At 38.8% G+C, this 20,620-nt stretch overlaps 1 protein-coding gene across 1 annotated transcript in view; it reads right to left on the bottom strand.

Annotated features, from left to right (window-relative positions):
- LOC124544586 (biogenesis of lysosome-related organelles complex 1 subunit 2) overlaps positions 1-20,620 on the bottom strand; it is a 39,655-nt gene that overhangs the window by 9,829 nt on the left and 9,206 nt on the right. Inside the window, exon 4 of the mRNA XM_047123176.1 lies at positions 13,687-13,819. Coding sequence (XP_046979132.1) covers positions 13,687-13,819 — 133 coding nt within the window. The remainder of the gene's footprint in view (positions 1-13,686; positions 13,820-20,620) is intronic.

Here is a 20,620-nt window from a genome sequence, read left to right as displayed (position 1 = left end):
GTAAGCAGTCCGTTTATTGATGTACAGATAGGATCATGGAAAGGAAAGTGTTTAGTGGACACAGGAAGTCAAGTATCTGGGATATCAGAATCATTAAGTAAAAAACTGAAAACTAATAAGGATTATGTCAAGTTACCTGTGGTAGGAATTAAAATAAGAGGGGCTACTGGGAAGCACAGTAAATCAATAAGGAGTCAGGCTTTTATTACTTTTGAAATTGAAGGAGTATCATGGTCACATGGGTGTCTCGTCATTCCTGATTTCACAGGGGATCTTATCCTAGGAATGTCTTGGATAACAAAAGTAAGTGCAGCATTTGATTGGGCAGGACAGAAATTAATGATGACTCTACCAAGTGGTGAAGTCATCACTACGAAACTTCTTACTTCAAATGTGTTTTGTATGAATAAAACTGAACAGTATTGAATTTACAAAAGAAGGTAAGTACATTGAAAGCCATGTCACAGATTTTGATACAGATGAGATAGAGTTTGAAAAGTTGGTAAATGAAAAAGTAGCCGAAGCTAGAGAACTAACTGAGAACCAAAAACAAGATTTGAAATTATTTTTGTGGGAATATAGTGATGTATTTAGCAACATACAAGGTAAAGTAATTGGATACCAATGTACTTTACAGTTGAAGCCACATGAACCTTTCTTTACAAAACTGTACAGTATTCCAATCCCGAAAAGGGTAGCAGTGGAGAAAGAATTGCAAAAGATGGAAGTGAGTGAAATCACTGAGAGGAGTATAAGCCCTTATAATAATCCCTTAGTGATTGTAAATAAACCTAATGGGCAAGTCAGATTAGTACCAGATTCCAGACAGTTAAAAAAATGTTTATACAGAGATACTGACCACCCAGGGAACATCGATGAGTTGTTATACAAATTTAAAAATATGCAAATTATGGCAAGCCTTGACCTAACTTCAGGTTTTCATCAAATACCTCTTGCAATTAGTTCTAGAAAGTACACTGCTTTCTTATAAAATGGGAGATGTTACCAGTATTGTGTAGTGCCTTTCAGACTAAACTCATCAGTCGCTGAATTTATAAGGGCACTAGACTATGTACTTGGCCAAGAAGTTGTGTCAGAATTAACAATTTATGTAGACGATATATTAGTGTCAAATCAAAGTTGGGAGGATCATTTGAAGTTATTGAAAAAGGTGTGTGAGAAACTCAGAAGAGGTGGTATGACATTAAAACTGGAAAAATGTAAATTTGGTGTGTCAGAACTCAAATTTTTAGGTCATGTCATTACTAAGAAAGGGATAAGTGCAGATCCTGAGAAAATAAAATCTATCATAAACTTTCCATCTCCTAGAAACCGAAAACAATTAAAATCTACCTACAGACTCTGTTGATTCTATTGAAAATATATAAATGGACAATGCCTTAATGTAACATGTTTAAGCAACTTACTTAGAAAAAATGCTACATGGAATTGGTCTGAAGAGTGTCAGAAAGCATTTGATAAAATTAAGAATGAACTTTGTAAGAACAGTCTTTTACACAGACCAGATTTTAGTTTGCCATTTTGTCTTCACACTGACAGTAGTGATTATGGACTAGGAGCAGAACTATTTCAGGAGAAAGTTGTGAATGGAAAAAAAATATTCATTGTACCATTGCATTTGCCAGCAGAATGTTACTTAAACATGAGAGAACTTACACTGCCACAGAAAAAGAATTACTTGCAGTACACTGGGCGTTTACAAAATTTAAAACATACCTGTTAGGAGACAAGATAAAAGTGTATTCAGACCACAAAGCCTTAAGTTACTTGCAGGAGTGTAGACTATATCACAGTAGATTAACCAGGTGGGCAATGTTCATGCAACAGTTTGACTACAAAATTGTGTATATTAAGGGGTCAGAAAATGTAGTAGCTGATGCTTTCCAGAATGAGATTTTCACTCTGCAGCGGAGTGTATGCTGATATGAAACTTCCTGGCAGATTAAAACTTTGTGCCTGACCGAGACTCGAACTCGGGACCTTTACCTTTCGGGGGCAAGTGCTCTACCATCTGAGCTACCAAAGCACGACTCACGCCCGGTACTCACAGCTTTACTTCTGCCAGTATCTCGTCTCCTACCTTCCAAACTTCACAGAAGCTCTTGCCCGCGAATAGGCAAAGGTCCCGAGTTCGAGTCTCGGTCGGGTACACAGTTTTAATCTGCCAGGAAGTTTCAGCTGATGCTTTATCCAGGTTACCAGTAGGAGAAGATCAGGAAATGTTTGATCAAGAGGAAGAAAAGGAATTTAAAATAAGATACATGAAGGGAATCCAAGATGAAAAGCTCATAAAGACACTTTGCAATAACATCAGGAGGGGACAGAATAACAATCCTAATTGGAAATTGGTTAAGGACTGTTTAGGCAAAAGGGGGTATGATAAACTTGACAAGTACTATAAGGTCTTTAAGGGAACACTCTTTAGAAGAACAGACGTGGACAATGACAATTGGAAGCTATGTTGGCCAGAGTGTTAGGCAGACAAGTTAATAAAGTACACCCATGAGAGTTATGATCACTGTGGAATACAGAAATGTGTAAAAAAGTTACAAGAAAATGTCTACTTTTATAACATGGTAAAGAAGGTGAGGAACGAAATATCAACATGCAACAAGTGTCGAAGAGTAAAAGTAAGCAACAGAACATGTCAGGGAGAAATGCAGAACATTATTCCAGATAAGCCATTAGATTTAGTAGCTGTAGACGTTTATGGTCCTTTACCTAAAGGCAAAGGTGGCCATTGTTTTATATTCGTCACGGTTGATGTATTTTCCAAACTAATTAAACTTTATTCTGTTCGAAAAGCTACAAGTAAGGAGATCATTACAAAGATTGAGAGAGATTACTTCAAGAGTGTAGGTAAACCTAAAGCTATACTATCTGATAATGGTTCACAATTTGTTTCAGAAAACTGGAAAGCATTCATGGAAAAAAACTAACACAAAACACATCTTGATATCTGTGTACAACCCATCTTCAAACCCAGCAGAAAGGTACATGAGAGAAATAAGGAGACTTTGTAGGACGTATTGTAGTCACAAACACCCTAGTTGGTCCGACCATGTAAACAACTTTGAAGACATCATGAATAGCTTGCAGCATAGCTCTACTGGTTTTTCACCGTATGAAATTATGTTTCATCTCAGACCAGCGAATCTTATTTCTGAATTAATAGACTTTCCACAATGTAGCTTAATATCAATGAAAGAACGTGAAGAGATTGTAAAGAAAACCATGAAGAAACTAGGTGAAGCTAGGAAAAACAGACACGATAGGAAAATAAAGGCTACTACATTCAGAGTAGGTGACCCTGTCTTAGTGAAATCCCATGAACGATCGAAGTTACTAACAGCAGAACTCAAGAAGTTCTTTGATATTTACATTGGGTCATTTGAGATTATTGAGGACCCCCACCCAAATGCGTAACGATTAGTATATCCCAAGTCTAGAAAGCTGTTTGGCCTTAGGAATGTTGTTTCTTTGAAGCCGTACATTGAGAAAAGAACAAATTGAGCCTACAAACATGCCTTTATCTGGAAAGAATTTTACTGGAAGAAGAAAAAAATAAATAAATAAATTGTAGTCACCATACTATGCCATGTAACATATCTCATGCAAAACGATGTTGAAGCTAGACTGATTGTCACTTAATTCTGTTATAAGATTAGATTTCATGATTTCTATGTGCTTGTTTAAGTAATTGTACAGTATTTAATGAATTGCAAAATATGTAGACTTGATAAATGAGGGATTTTATTTTACTGATGATGCTAGGAGACAAGGCATGTCACCCACCCCCCACAGTTTGAGAATAGCAAATATCATAATTTTTTTAATCTTGTTCATTCACTTAAATAGACCATGATGCTTATAAAAAAAATGTTCTATAGTTAATAGACTATATTTTCTTGTATATGCAAGTGTGCTTTTATTTTACATCATGCTCACCATGATAACTGTTTTTATTCAGCTGTGTTTATAACACAGCACAGATACTTTATGTTGGCTTATTTTGCCTCTTAATTTTGATATCACATAATTTACAAGGCTCATAAGAGAATAGTGTTGTTGAATTGAAATACTTTTGCAACCTCACTGATGATATAGGAGTTAGTACTATGTTTGTTCTAATATGAGAAAATGTTTTAACTTTAGTATTATTTTATAGTAAATTTCTGGGCAATATATGTGTTTATGTAATTTATGTTGTGAGACAAAGGAGGAAGTCAATGGTTGATGAAAGAATAAACAGTTTACTACAGTTGTGATAAAAAGTTTTATACAAGCCAAGACAATGATGCAATTTCTGTATCGGACTGACAAGTGGACCAGGGTACACTTGTAAGTCCTGGTGGGCTATTGTAACGTAATTAACTGTCGGAGATAAAGTTTCTCATGCGAAAAGTACGATGCCCACAGTAAAGAGTTGAGGTCATTTCATTATGTTGCCAGAAAATGTGTTTAATATATTTAATTATGAATATTTTTGTTTATGTTAAATAATGGATTCTTTTGAGATGTTAAATGTTGTATATTTATATGTATTTATTTATATGTATCTTTGGAATTTATTAAGGTCAGTAGACCAAAGAATCTGGAATGCAGGAATGTCTGCAACTTCCGGGCGCATGTTGGCTTGCCCGCCACTTCTTTGTCGCTATTGGAGGGAGATGGACGTGTTTATGTGACCAGTTCACCACAGCTATTCAACATATGTGGGGAAGAAACAATAAGTGAGGCATAGAGGATGCAAGGGGCATTGTAATTGGAGGAGACAGGATAAAGACTATAAAATACATGGATGATCAAGTAGTGCTGGCAGAATCAGAAGAGGCACTAAAGTAGATTTTCAAGAGTGTTACCAGAAAGAGCAAGGAGTGTGCAATGAAGATAAATATAGAAAAGACAAAAATGATGAGAATAAGCAAGAAGAAGGTGCCAATAAATGTATGGAGAAAAGATAGAACAAGTAAAATCTTTTCTGCACCTGTGTTGTTTGGTGACTTGGAATGGAAGCTGTACAAGAAATAAGGAGGAGGGTATCTACAGGAAAGAGAGCTTTTGAAAACATGAAGTAGTTTCTATCAGCTACAAGAATTCCAATGCAACTGAGGAAAATATTCAGTAAGTGTTATGTTTGGAGTGTAGTGTTACATAGCAGTGATTAAAAAGAGAGAAGTGAAAATTCTACGCCTACCACCAAAGTAAAGATTAAATCAATGATCAGATAACCAGCAGACAATTAACACAACCATTTACCTGAACCCAAGTGAAGTCAACCTGGCCCTCAGACCAGCAAAAACAGGTAAGCAGCTTTCCTCAACAATCATCACTTGGAGAAAATTAAGACCCTTTTGTCATTGAGAAAGTTTTGAAATATTGCTATGGAGAAGAATGGTTAAGGTGAAGTGGACTGACAGACTTAAAAATGAAGAAGTAATGAAGGAAAAGGAAATAGGGGAGGAAAGAAGATTATTGGAAAAGATCAGAAAGTGGCAACTGTCCTGGCTGGGACACATACCACATATGAATTGTCTGCAGCAAAAAGACACAGAGGGAAAAGTGGAAGGAATGTGAAGAAGGGTAGAAAGAGAAATGTAACAAGAGACAGCACCACAAGTTCAAAGAAGAAGAAGAAGAAGTGAACAAATGCACACTTCACATCATTAGACTACATAAACAGCTTCACAGCGCACTTCTGTGTGAGGATAAAGAAACATGGCAGCCATTAAGTGACCCTAATTCACAACTCTTGTGCTCTCCTTACACCAGCAGTAGATGACAAAGACAATTCAATCCAAATATCATATTTGTAATGGTTTTGTGCACCAATGTTACAAATCAGAGGAGCACCACTACCATACAGACATCACTGGCTGGCAAACTGTCTCCTTTTCCAATGATGCAGTCACAGGAAGTCAATTTCAGATGAAGCATCCAGTTCACAAAATCAGATTGTTCTACGTTCTTTTCTATGATGGATAACAAGATTATTACAGTTGTTCTTATTTTTAATGAGTACAACTTTTTATTTTCTTTTTTTAAAGATTTAGTGAAAAACTTGTTCATGTGATGCTACATAAGATGTTACAGTATATATTACTGGAAGGGTATTATCTCTGAATGGCTCCTCATTGGAGTGTTACTATAAGGTAAATGACAAATACCAATTTACAAAGCCAAGCTGAAAACAAACTATTCGAGAAGCATCCCGAAGGTCTTCTGGCTTTAAGGACACCTTTGTAACAATCCTTACCAAATTATCACACACTAATAAAGTCAGATTAAATAGCAAATCACTTTCAACAAGTGAAAATTCTGTGATTACTACCACAGTAAAGATTAAATCAATAATCTGATAACCAGAGGACAATTAACACAACCATTTATCTAAACTTGAATGAAGTCAACCTGGCCCTCAGACCAGCAAAAACAGGTAAGCACCTGTCCTCAACAGTAATCACTTGGAGAAAATTAAGACCCTTTTCTCCTTGAGCAAGTTGGCGGTTCCAGAATTCTGATGCAGACTGGGTCCACTTCCTTAACATAATTCTTGAACAACAGTCATTCCACATACATGCGGAATGACTACTTTTAATAAATTGGTGTTTGTTTGCATGCAAATGTGTGTATATGCTCATGCTCCCTAATGGTATTTGTGATTTATAATAATAATAATAATAATAATAATAATAATAAAAGCAATTATGATTAATTCTGCATTTCACAACCGGTACGGTAAGTCTTCCCTGACCCACTGTTCTGGGTGACTTTCCCAAAATCTACCCCTTTTCCTAGACTTCTCCATTCTTTTTCCTTCACCCTTCTTCTTTCCCCTTCAACCCTTCTACCTGAAGGAGCCACTGGCTCCAAAAGCTTGCCCAATCACAACAGTTGTTAGATCTTGATTTTGGCAGCATATGTAGGTAGTTTGTAGTGCTCAGTGTAAAATAAATGCTTTGTCTGAAGTATTACACCAAAACAACAGCTGAGTAATATAAGAGAAGGGACAATTGTTTTCCCCAAAGCAGCTGTTTTTCTACTAATATACTTAGTAAAGCAATCTAGAAGTATATCCCATAATTATCAGTAGATAATCACTAGTCATAACTTTCCGGTAAACTTTACAGAAGTATCCACAAGTGGCCACTCCTGTCTCTTAATGTAAGAGTGTGACTCATTTCACATTGCTGAAATCTTTCCTTCACGATGTGATTTATGTAACATGACACGCACATGAATGAATGAAACCACCTTGAAGTGACATTTTTAAAGTTCTTATCTGGCACAGGATCAAGGACAAAACAGACATTTATGATTCCACAGCAAAATGGATTTGGAACAGAGAAAGTTATGCTTCACTAACACTATAACTAACTTGCCATACACGCAGTGGCTTTCAAAGGCATCAATGGGATCATTTTCTTTGACCTTCCAGTAACTTATGAAACTATATCATTACCTCCTCTTGGAGCAAGATATTATTTCAGTCAATTACTGTGTTACTTGCTTCTTTAATTCGGTTTCTCTGTTCAGTCTGAAAGACAAAGAAGCAGACTGCAAATGAGGTAGGAAGGCTTGACAAATGAAAGTGTTGTAAGCACTCTGTACTTCTTTTAATAGTATACACAGTTTATTTATTAGATTTATTATTAGTTTATGAGATTTGGGTGTCTTCTCCATTTACTTTATTGTTTCTGTTTTAATGTGCAACTTCTGTATTTGAGAAGGTCTATATTATTTAGCTGTTTTGGGTTTCAGTTTTTATATGGTATAATAATGGAAAAGTATGCTGCTAATTTTAGTGTGTCTATTGCGGATTGCCAAAATGGACATGTGTGTGAATGAGAGAACAAACAAACAAGAAGCAGTGGAGTTAAAAATATTAATTAAAATAAATAAAGTAATTGGACATAAATAAAAGTGTGGCTCTTCCGGAGTTTATAATGTCAACATTAATTAGATAAAATAAGGTGACTCTATATCCCAAAACTATTTTCAGCATTCCTAGAAAAAGCAATGTCTAAGCTGGATTGGATAACAAAGGGAATACTAATTCTGGTAAAGAAATTACATAACCTGAGGTTTGTTGCTGATATTGTTCTATTTGCAAATAGTATAGAAGAACTTTATATTGGTTCATAAACTCATGTTTGTCTGCTCTGAAGTTGGTCTAAAAATGAACTATGATAAAACCAAGATCGTGATAAAGAATTGACACTGGGAATATATCTGTTGGTAGTACACTTCTGCAATGGGTCACAGAAAATGTCCATCTGGGTCAACTTGTAAATATGAAAGGAGGCTTAAAACCAGAAATATTTCACATATTAAATTGAGCTGGCAAGCTTATGAAACATACTCCTCAGTTTTAGTTTTGAAGTCTAACATGTTGTCTGAGCTGAAGAAAATAGTTTTTGACCAACATATACTGCCAACAATAGCTGATGGCTGTGACTCATGGCATTAAATGAATTCACTGTCTGAAAACCAGCAATGACCCAAAAAGGAATGGAAACATCAATTTTGAGCTACACAAAGAAAAGACAGAAAGGAAGTAGCTGACATCAAATGGACAACAAAGATCAGTGAGATAATGGAAAGAGTGGATACTTTGAAATCACAGTGGGCTGGTCATGTCACTGGAAGAAAAGATGGCAGGTGGTCAAAACAAGTGCTAGATTGGACCACAAATTACTAAAACAGACCAAGGGGAAGACCACAGGACACGCGGGGCATAGACTTACGAAAGGCAGCTGGACTGAATTGGCAGCAGGAAGCTCAAAATATGTAGAAATGGCAGAACCTGCAGGGATCCTATGTTGTACTCCAAGTCAAAGACACCACGTCACCAAGTAATCGAACTGGCTGACGACGATGATGACAACTTAAGTAACACAAGAAATGAGGGAGGTCCTCCTCGGTATAAGGGAGAACATCAGATGTGGAAAACACTGACCAGCTGAAGGGATAGAATGTGTTAAAACATCTGGGAATAACTTCCTCAGCATTAAAGGGAGCTGCAAAGGGCAAAAACTGCAAAGGGGAGGGGGGAGGAGATTGGATTATGAAACAAATATTCAAAAATCTGGGTATAAATGCAGTTCTGAGCTGAAGATGTTACAAAAGGAAAGAAGAAGTGTGATCATGATTAGGGATTAGCTTGCTGTTACTAAAGTGAATAAACAATACAAAACTGTTAATGACTCTGATGTCTTCTTATTTAAAATTAGTCAAGACAGGAAAGAACATGTGAACCGTTAGTCTTAGAATAAGCTTTACTATATCGCCTGTGGTCAAAATTCAACCAAGTGAGTTAGAGGGCCCAACCTGTGATTGAAAAAAACCTGTCTCTTAAAGTAATACACTCCACGTACAACTGTGACCAAAACTTTAGCCTCAGAACTGACCCACAGCAGATGTTGCATTGTAGCTATGAGTATTCTTGAAATAATTCTTTGATTTATCTTTAATTGTTTAAACATTTGAAGCGAGTCCTTGGTACAGTGCGCTGAAAAACAAATTTTGTGTTAATGGTTGCAAATCAACTTTCTTCTTATGACAACATGAAGTAAAGTAACCTCAAATGTGAAATGACTTGCATTAAAAAATTTGGACAGCTAATTCATCAAACTGTGATTATAGGTCTCAAATTTGGAATTATGTTCAATGGACATTTAATGTATCTTGCAAGAGAATGATAGAATTACCATTATCAACATCCACATTATTCCTATTACTTTGTCTTTACAAAGTTCTCTCTCCAGCTCTTCATCTTTCAGTACCATCCATTAGAGTCCTTCTTTGAGGCATAGCCAATAACAAATATAGTTTCTGTATTATAAGGAAAGCCATAGCTATTCAAAATATGATTCTAACAAATATTGCTTCTTGCTCTCATGGCTCCATTACTAAATTTCATTTTCCACCGCTGACAACATCAACGAAATAGGACTTGTAGCATTGCAGTTGCCCATTATGCGAGTGTTACTGCAAATGAATCATCAGCTACACTTAAACATGAATGTCCCTACAATGCAATTTGATGAAACATTGTTTCTTTGTTATGTCATTTCTACCACAGCTTGTGAAAAGTAAATGTGTAGAAGTTAGTAGCACCTCTACAGCAAGGTACCTTTTGAATTATGTATGCTTCATTGGCCTCGTTGTATAATTAATTTTAAAAATTGGTACTTCAGTTTTCAGTATTCATGTATTAATATTTTGATCATTGAATACAACAGATGTATTTTCATTATGAATGGCCAAGTCCCTACTACTGTCTCTAAGCAAAAATTGTCTTCCTAGTTCCTCGTCTTTCACTCTGACCTCTTAGCATTTTCCTTCTACACATAGACTTAAATAAAACTAGTTTCCATATAATAAGGGAAGTCTGAAGTTATAGTTATTCGAAATGCAGAAATTAAAAATTAGGAACTTACTTCAGATTTTCTGGTAATAACGGAAAATAATCACAACAAAGTTACTCTTACACACACACACACACACACACACACACACACACACACACACACACACACACAAAGCCAATATACAACATTATTTACAGACTATATAACTATAATATTTTGATTTCCACTGTTGACAACATTTCTGACCTAGCTGTTGTTGCATTGTAGCTGCATGGAATTCCTGTATTACTGCAAATGAACCAGGTAAACATGAACATCCATAGAATGCAATTTCATGAAACGCTGTTACTTCTGTGTGTAATTTCTATCATACCACTTGATCAATAAGCAGGACAGAAGTTGGTAAGCACTTCAAGTTTTCAATATTCACATACTGGAGATTTTAATTTGTGATAGAGAAGGTATCATCAAAGTTATGAGTATGAAAGCATCTTCTTCTTTTTATCACTGGTAGTGGCTACTTACACAAGATTTTTTTTTTCTTTTCTTTGTGCACATCAATGGAAAATTACCTTTCAAATTACATAAGTTTTATTGGTCTCATTGGATAATTAATGTTTAAAAATTGGTACTTCAATTTTCATGTTCATGTATTAATATTATGATTACCGTGACAGTTGAGAATAAAAGCAGTAAGCATGCAAAATTGTATGGTATCGACCACAAAAACCTGGTACTCTTATGATGTGTGGATCCTGTCTGTGTTCAACATTGATGCAAATAAGCAGTCTCTGCCATATGAACCAATTGCAACTGCTTCATCACCATTCAAACAGCATTACATTTGCCAAACAGTAGCTCTTTGATATATTCGAGAAGAATGCTGTTCAATACAGGAAGAATCACCTGGCACCAAATCCATTTAAAACACAGATCTGTGGCTTGTGGCTTCTGCCTTCAGGAAAGAGAAGCATTCTGAGCTCTAAGGCTCATCAGAATACTGAAGTATGCCTAAATACTGGGTGTTACTTTGGACTACACGCTGACTTACAATGGGCGCAGCTCAAGAAGCAAAAACTGTATCTCTGAAATAACATCACACAATAACTGACATACTGTCCAGAAGACATAACTAGTGAATGTGATGACATCTGTCCCCTTTTGGTATTCTTTTGCAGCCAAATATACAAGTTGTATAAAAAAAATATCATCCGATTAAAAAAAAATCTTAACTATCGCGTTATCCGAGATACATACGTGAACAACATATTGTTGGAAAGAGAAAACTCTCAAGTTTTACATGTTTGCCACTAGGTAGAGCAGTTGTGCCCACTTCAGTTCTAATAAAAATGGTGTTGGGATAACAGAAAGCATTCTGCATTCTAAGTATTCAGTAATAATTCAGTAATAACTGTTTAGTGTGACTTTCGTACTAAGTATGGTGTGGATCCTCCTACAGCACAGGAGATGATAGCATGAACAGTTCTGAGAAACAGGTTTGTGTAAAGGCAAATCGCCGGATCATCCCCAAGTGTCCGACACAGATGAACGCATCCACCAGTTTCACAAGGAGTCTGCAGAAATCTGTTCGCCATGCAGCTCAACATGCCCCTGATGTCTGTCTGGCATGTGTTGCATCGATGTTTACACATGAAACCATACAAAATTCAGCTACTGTAAGCACTCTGTGAAGTGACAATCAACAACATTTGGAGTTCTGTAATTTTGTACTTGGCAAGATGGAAGATGAAAGTTTTCTTCCACATTTAGCATTTAGTGATGAAGCAACATTCCATTTAAATGGAAAGGTGAACTGTCATAATGTGAGAATATGGGGTATGGAACAACTACATGAAGTTGTACAAATTTGATGTGTTTTGTGCAGCTTCACGGGAAAAGGTGTATGGCACATTTTTCTTTGCCAAGAACATTGTTATAGGGAGCACATATCTCGATATGCTTGAGAACTTTCTTTTCCCAAAGTTGGAGACTGATTTGAGAGACTTCATTTACCAACAGTATGGGGTACCACCACAATGGCATCTGAAAGTGCAGGAATTTTTAAATCAAAGAATTACTGAATGATGGATCAGTCACACTGGACCAAATGATTCAGCCTTACATTACTGGCCTCCAAGGTCACCAGACCTGACTGTATGTGATTATTTCTTGCAAGGGGTTTATAAAAGACTATGTTTATGAGCCTCTGTTACAAAAAACAATGAATGAACTGAGACATTGCATAACAGCAGCTGTGGAAACTGTTATTCAAGAGGTGTTCGCTGCAGTGTGAGAACAATCTGAATACCGCATTGATATATGCCATGCATCTCAAGGGAGGCATATTGAACACCTATGAAAAAGGTATGGAAGAAAAAGCTTTTAAGTTTTCCATTCATCAAAACCCAAAATTCATTGTATATGTGTATTAGTTCCAGAAATACAGACATGCCAAATTGGATGATTCTTTTTGATACACCCTGTATATGCTCAGCACAAGCTACACCCAATGTGAACACTGTGGATGTTGCCCTCCAAGACATTGTCTCATTCTGTTTTATGCCACTACACCACTGGAGAAACTGCACTGACTACCTATGTAGTACCACCTGAAATCTACCAGGAAATAGCAGCCAGTAGAGAAAAGGCCGCAGTTAAAATACTCAGACCCATCCCTCATTCAGATGCCAGCCAGCACTGTCACATTTCAGAAAAAGGAATAGTTTCCTAAAATCATCAAAGCACTTGTAACAAGATAGAGACCAAAAGTGGCTTGCTATGGATCAGAAACCTCACTAGTGTCTGATATCAATGCACAAGCTTCCTTCCAAGTACAAGCAACATTGGGTGACCTCAAGCTCCCTTGACAGACTGCAGTCAATCATCACAAGAGATAGTGCCAAGTTCAAAAAGTACGGCTTCAATGTAGAGTTCACACCACTAGAGAATGGAGAGGAGCAGACCACATACTGCAATGTTGTTCATGTACTGCTTCATACATAATAAAGAACCTCCTCACAGCGACACAAAAAGATGCCCTTGAAGCAACCAGGTTCAAGTACTAAGACAAAAATTTTGTTTAATGGTAATTTTCTTTTCCTTGCATGCTTGCTGTAGATGTTTTTAATATACTGTAGGTATTAAATTGCTTCTGATGAATAAACTATAATCTTAATTGATAAAATAAATAGCTGTTGAGAAAAAGCTACCAGATCAGAATAATTTGCTAGTGATATGGAAATGACAAGAAGGAGCAAAGAGTCTGACAAATATTCATACTATGTGTATATACCTCTTTTCCAAATTTTTAAACTTTGCTTCAAGTCGCTTAGAGTAGGCATCTAACTTATAGGCAGCCTGTTCCAGTTTAGTAACACTGTCTTCTATTTGATCAATCTGCTCAAGGTATGGCTGCAGGCTCTTATCTGCAAACAATGGTAACAAAATATATTACACTTCTAGAATTTTCTGGAAAGTTTCCCAACAAATTGAAGTTTAATTTACTTGCAACTCCATTTTTCTTAACATATTTGAAATATTGAATAATATTTTTTTTCAGTGATACATAACAAAAAACCAAAAGAGGAAATTTAACTGAAGCAAAATTCTGAGCAGTAAATTACACCTCAAAAAATGTATGGCAAATAATAGCAACTTCACTATTAAATACAGGATATCTTTTTGTCACACACATGTCCATATATCTCTCTCTCTCTCTCTCTCTCTCTCTCTCTCTCTCTCTCTCTCTGTGTGTGTGTGTGTGTGTGTGTGTGTGTGTGTGTGTGTGTGTGTGTGTGTGTTGGGGGGGGGGGGGGGGGGAGGAGAACACGCACAAGCGAACTATCTTCCCCTCCCACCCCAGTCCCCTCTCGCTTGGAACAGCTACAGAAGAAGGGCCAATTTCAATTCCGTAGTCATTTCTTTCCTTTTCTCCAGCACTGTCATCTGTTCAATACATTTTTTCCTTATTGTTTTTGGACCATTTCAGACCAATTTTTCCCACTCTCCTGACTTAGAATCCTCCTATATTCAATAATTTCCCCCTAAACACTTCTCTGACAGTTGTTTCTACTGTCTTGCATAAATATAATGTCAAAAAACCAGTCTTCCTTGTCTCATTATTTCTAGTACATTTTCTACATTCTGATAAATTTCATCATTACTTTGTAATTTCCAACCTTCAACAGTTTTCCATGGACCTAACATTTTCCTAATGATTCACCTTTCCCGTATTTTTAATATATCTAAATTATAGTTTTATATCTAAAAACAAAGATGATGTGACTTACCAAATGAAAGTGCTGGCAGGTCGACAGACACACAAACAAACACAAACATACACACAAAATTCAAGCTTTCGCAACAAACTGTTGCCTCATCAGGAAAGAGGGAAGGAGAGGGAAAGACGAAAGGATGTGGGTTTTAAGGGAAAGGGTAAGGAGTCATTCCAATCCCGGGAGCGGAAAGACTTACCTTAGGAAGAAAAAAGGACGGGTATACACTCGCGCACACACACACATATCCATCCACACATATACAGACACAAGCAGACATATTTGAAGACAAAGAGTTTGGGCAGAGATGTCAGTCGAGGCAGGAGTGCAGGGGCAAAGATGTTGTTGAATGACAGGTGAGGTATGAGTGGCGGCAACTTGAAATTAGCGGAGATTGAGGCCTGGTGGATAACGGGAAGAGAGGATATATTGAAGAGCAAGTTCCCATCTCCGGAGTTCGGATAGGTTGGTGTTAGTGGGAAGTATCCAGATAACCCGGACGGTGTAACACTGTGCCAAGATGTGCTGGCCGTGCACCAAGGCATGTTTAGCCACAGGGTGATCCTCATTACCAACAAACACTGTCTGCCTGTGTCCATTCATGCGAATGGACAGTTTGTTACTGGTCATTCCCACATAGAATGCGTCACAGTGTAGGCAGGTCAGTTGGTAGATCACGTGGGTGCTCTCACACATGGCTCTGCCTTTGATCGTGTACACCTTCCGGGTTACAGGACTGGAGTAGGTGGTGGTGGGAGGGTGCATGGGACAGGTTTTACACTGGGGGCGGTTACAAGGATAGGAGCCAGAGGGTAGGGAGAGTGGTTTGGGGATTTCATAGGGATGAACTAACAGGTTACGAAGGTTAGGTGGACGGCGGAAAGACACTCTTGGTGGAGTGGGGAGGATTTCATGAAGGGTGGATCTCATTTCAGGGCAGGATTTGAGGAAGTCGTATCCCTGCTGGAGAGCCACATTCAGAGTCTGGTCCAGTCCCGGAAAGTATCCTGTCACAAGTGGGGCACTTTTGTGGTTCTTCTGTGGGGGATTCTGGGTTTGAGGGGACGAGGAAGTGGCTCTGGTTATTTGCTTCTGTACCAGGTCGGGAGGGTAGTTGCGGGATGCGAAAGCTGTTTTCAGGTTGTTGGTGTAATGATTCAGGGATTCCGGACTGGAGCAGATTCGTTTGCCACGAAGACCTAGGCTGTAGGGAAGGGACCGTTTGATGTGGAATGGGTGGCAGCTGTCATAATGGAGGTACTGTTGCTTGTTGGTGGGTTTAATGTGGACGGACGTGTGAAGTTGGCCATTGGACAGGTGGAGGTCAACGTCAAGGAAAGTGGCATGGGATTTGGAGTAGGACCAGGTGAATCTGATGGAACCAAAGGAGTTGAGGTTGGAGAGGAAATTCTGAAGTTCTTCTTCACTGTGAGTCCAGATCATGAAGATGTCATCAATAAATCTGTACCAAACTTTGGGTTGGCAGGCCTGGGTAACCAAGAAGGCTTCCTCTAAGCGACCCATGAATAGGTTGGCATACGAGGGGGCCATCCTGGTACCCATGGCTGTTCCCTTTAATTGTTGGTATGTCTGGCCTTCAAAAGCGAAGAAGTTGTGGGTCAGGATGAAGCTGGCTAAGGTGATGAGGAAAGAGGTTTTAGGTAGGGTGGCAGGTGATCGGCGTGAAAGGAAGTGCTCCCATCGCAGCGAGGCCCTGGACGTGTGGAATATTTGTGTATAAGGAAGTGGCATCAATGGTTACAAGGATGGTTTCCGGGGGTAACAGATTGGGTAAGGATTCCAGGCGTTCGAGAAAGTGGTTGGTGTCTTTGATGAAGGATGGGAGACTGCATGTAATGGGTTGAAGGTGTTGATCTACGTAGGCAGAGATGCGTTCTGTGGGGGCTTGGTAACCAGCTACAATGGGGCGGCCGGGATGATTGGGTTTGTGGATTTTAGAAAGAAGGTAGAAGGTAGGGGTGCGGGGTGTCGGTGGGGTCAGGAGGTTGATGGAGTCAGGTGAAAGGTTTTCCAGGGGGCCTAAGGTTCTGAGGATTCCTTGAAGCTCCGCCTAGACATCGGGAATGGGGTTACCTTGGCAAACTTTGTATGTGGTGTTGTCTGAAAGCTGACGCAGTCCCTCAGCCACATACTCCCGACGATCAAGTACCACGGTTGTGGAACCCTTGTCCGCCGGAAGAATGACGATGGATCGGTCAGCCTTCAGATCACGGATAGCCTGGGCTTCAGCAGTGGTGATGTTGGGAGTAGGATTAAGGTTTTTTTAAGAAGGATTGAGATGCAAGGCTGGAAGTCAGAAATTCCTGGAAGGTTTGGAGAGGGTGATTTTGAGGAAGAGGAGGTGGGTCCCGCTGTGACGGAGGACGGAACTGTTCCAGGCAGGGTTCAATTTGGATGGTGTCTTGGGGAGTTGGATCATTAGGAGTAGGATTAGGATCATTTTTCTTCGTGGCAAAGTGATATTTCCAGCAGAGAGTACGGGTGTAGGACAGTAAATCTTTGACGAGGGCTGTTTGGTTGAATCTGGGAGTGGGGCTGAAGGTGAGGCCTTTGGATAGGACAGAGGTTTCGGATTGGGAGAGAGGTTTGGAGGAAAGGTTAACTACTGAATTAGGGTGTTGTGGTTCCAGGTTTTGGAGGGAGTGGAGCTGGAAGTGGGAGATTGAGTAGATGGGAGAGACTGGGTTGGTGTGCAATGAGAGGAGGTTGAGGTTTACTGGAAAGGTTGTGAAGGGTGAGCGAGTTGCCTTTCCGGAGGTGGGAAACCAGGAGATTGGATAGTTTTTTGAGGTGGAGGGTGGCATGCTGTTCTAATTTACGGTTGGCCTGTAGGAGGATGCTCTGAACAGCCAGTCTGGACGTGGGAGAGGAAAGATTAAGGACTTTTATTAAGGATAGGAGTTGACGGGTGTGTTCATTGGCTGAGTTGATGTGTAGGTGAAGGATTAGGTGGGTGAGGGCAATGGATTGTTCAGTTTGGAACTGGTATAGGAACTGATGGAAAGAAGGGTTGCAGCCAGAGTTTTAATTTATTTACTGCCATATTCTGTTGATCCTTTTGTGCATGTGAGATTCTTGGATGTGGACCAACTTAAATAATATCCAAATGTAAATTACACAGAAAAGGTAACAAGGAGAAATACAGTCAACTCACAAAAACAGTTGCAGAAAAAATAAAAACACAAAATTAGAAGTTTAAATTAAACAATGGAAAATTCAGGTTGGGATGTAACAATATTATAAGAGGGAAAGATGCCACTCACCATATAGTGGAGATGCTGAGTCGCAGATGACAACAAAAAGATTTTCATATTTAAAACTTTCGGCCAGTGGCCTTTGTCAACAACACACGCACGCACGCATGCACGCAACTCACACACACACTACTGCAGTCCCAGGCAACTGAAACCAAACTGTGAGCAGCAGCACCAGTGCATGATGGGAGTGGCGACTGTGTGGGGGAAAGGAGGAGGAAGGGGGCGGAGAGGGGAAGGGATGTATGGTAGGGATGGCAGACAGTGAAGTACTGCAGGTTGGGCGGCGTGCAAGGGAGAGGTGGTGGTGGGGGGAGGGGAGTAGTGGTAAAGGAGAGAGACACAGAGAAATAGAGAAAAATAAAGAAACCAGAGAAAAGAAAAAAACTAGAAGTTTCTGTGCCTGCCTTCTGTCACATAGAACACATCTATTCAGCAGTCCAATTCTGTTCATACCCAACACGGCATATCAAGAGTGGCAGTAAGCACAGCAGCAACAATGTGGTGTCACAAATCTCCAAGATTCTGTGGCAGAGGTGCAACATAAATGCTATCCTTGATGTAACTCAATAATAAAAAATTGTAAGGCATCAAGTGCAGGGACCATGGTAGTCATTCAAGTAGCACAACACAACCTATCTAGCAATGTGGAAACATCTCATTTTGGTAATCTTCATACATAATGATGGGTATGTGGAGGAACAAAATCCTGTTGAAAGCTGAAATCCCTGCTATCAGTTTTAAGATGTGGCATGAACTGCAGCAGTTGTGTCAGCAAAGAAGAACTGTTGGACACGGCAAAGAACACTTCAACTTTCTCAGACTCCCGGACATGTTCAACAGCTGCATGTAGATTCTGTGTCCACCACATACCTATGGTGTTGGCTAACCTTTCTCGAAAGATGAAAAATAGCTTGATCACTGAATGTTAAATTGCTTACGAAGTCATTTTTTTTCAAGATGGTTCTGCATATCAATGCAGAACTGCACATGACGCAGTTGGTCATCGTGGCTTATAGCTTGCAGGAGCCACAATTTGTATGGCTTCACTCTTAATTGTTTATGAACTATTTTTTGCACTGTTGGCCAAGGGATGTTCAATTCTGCACTAGCTGGAGAGGTAGACATGGGATTTTGCAACATCATGTCCCTCACATGGTTCACTATCTGTTATGACTTGCCCAGTCAGCCCCAACATTCACTAGGCTGTTGTAAACTGGTGGTGTCTTGTGAAACATGTCACAGAAAGCTCTTTGCACACTCAACAAATTGGCACTAAGCAAATTTGAACACATAAAATGCTTTCACTGCCTTGTTTGCGGCTGTTTTCAGTGGTGTCCACGTCTGGTTTTCCAAACTAACTTACTGGCACCATCTAAAAAGGAAAAGAACAACACACAGAGTTCCTCTTTCACAAACTGTAGCATTTGTTACATTCTGTTTAGCCATTTACCAATACAATTTATTAAAAATGTTTTATAGAATGATAATAGTAAGTAAACTGCTATGACAGATGCAACTAAAAACAAAAAATTGATGAGTCAGCCACTGTTCAATAAAATAAAAAACTGTACAATAAACTTTATTCTGGAACATTGAGAAGAGACAAGACTTCAAAACAACTCATTCTCAACTAAAACAGAAGTAAAGTTTCCAGAAATTTAAGACTAACTACTTCTCAGAATATAAAATTCCTGCCACTAAAATCAGAAACACTAAAAAATATATGCCACAGGCATGACAAAAAGGTGTATCTTCCTGCTGGAGTGAGTCTGTTGTGTTACATTGGAACTACAATATTTAAAAATAAAACTGCGTCAATGCCACTATTCTGCCTCTATGGATGAAAAGAGGAATATCTCAGAAGGGAAACTGCTTCCACAATAAGCAGCTAGTTTTCCCTTACCTTCTGTCTCCTGTGATGAATTGCTTTCTTATGCAATATTCAAATTAGGGTTGTAGCAAAATAGCACATTTGTGAGCTGTGTATTCCTCACAAACCTCTTTGACTGCTGTAACAAGCTGCTTGTTTTCCTGGGCCCCCTGTGGCCTGGTACTTACCAGAAAACTGTAACTTTCCTAGTGGGAGGATTAATTGTAAATTATTTGTATCTTTTCTCTACTGTATAGATGTCTTTACTCTGGGGAAGACCCTTAACCAGTATGAAGACAACAAACAAAAAATAGGAAGGGCTACAACTTGCCTACAGCTCACTGATGGATGAAGCATAAAAATGTTTAACAGCCCAAAAAATTAGGAGCTCAAAAAATCAGGGCATCTCTTCAGCCATCTCCACTTTTTATACACAAATCAAAAAAAGTTTTGCATCACCTCAGTTCTGAAAGTTACGGAACCTGTACAGAAAATTGGAATAAAGATCAACATAAACATCATTTCCGCCTTTTTTATTGTCCATGAAAAAAAAAAAAAAAAAAAAAAAACTACACATTGCATGTTGTACCACCATACAGCGAGACCTTTAGAGGTGGTGATCCAGATTGCTGTACACATTGGTACCTCTAATACCCAATAGCAGGTCCTCTTGCATTGATGCATGCCTGTATTTGTGTGGCATACTATCCACAAGTTCATCAAGGCACTGTTGGTCCATATTGTCCCACTCCTCAACGGTGATTCGGCGTAGTTCGCTCAGAATGGTTGGTGGGTCACGTCGTC

Source organism: Schistocerca americana, chromosome 8 (assembly GCF_021461395.2).
Source record: "Schistocerca americana isolate TAMUIC-IGC-003095 chromosome 8, iqSchAmer2.1, whole genome shotgun sequence".
NCBI lineage: Eukaryota > Metazoa > Arthropoda > Insecta > Orthoptera > Acrididae > Schistocerca > Schistocerca americana.
Note: the sequence above shows the minus strand (reverse complement) of the source record. Positions and strands in the feature narration are given on the sequence as shown.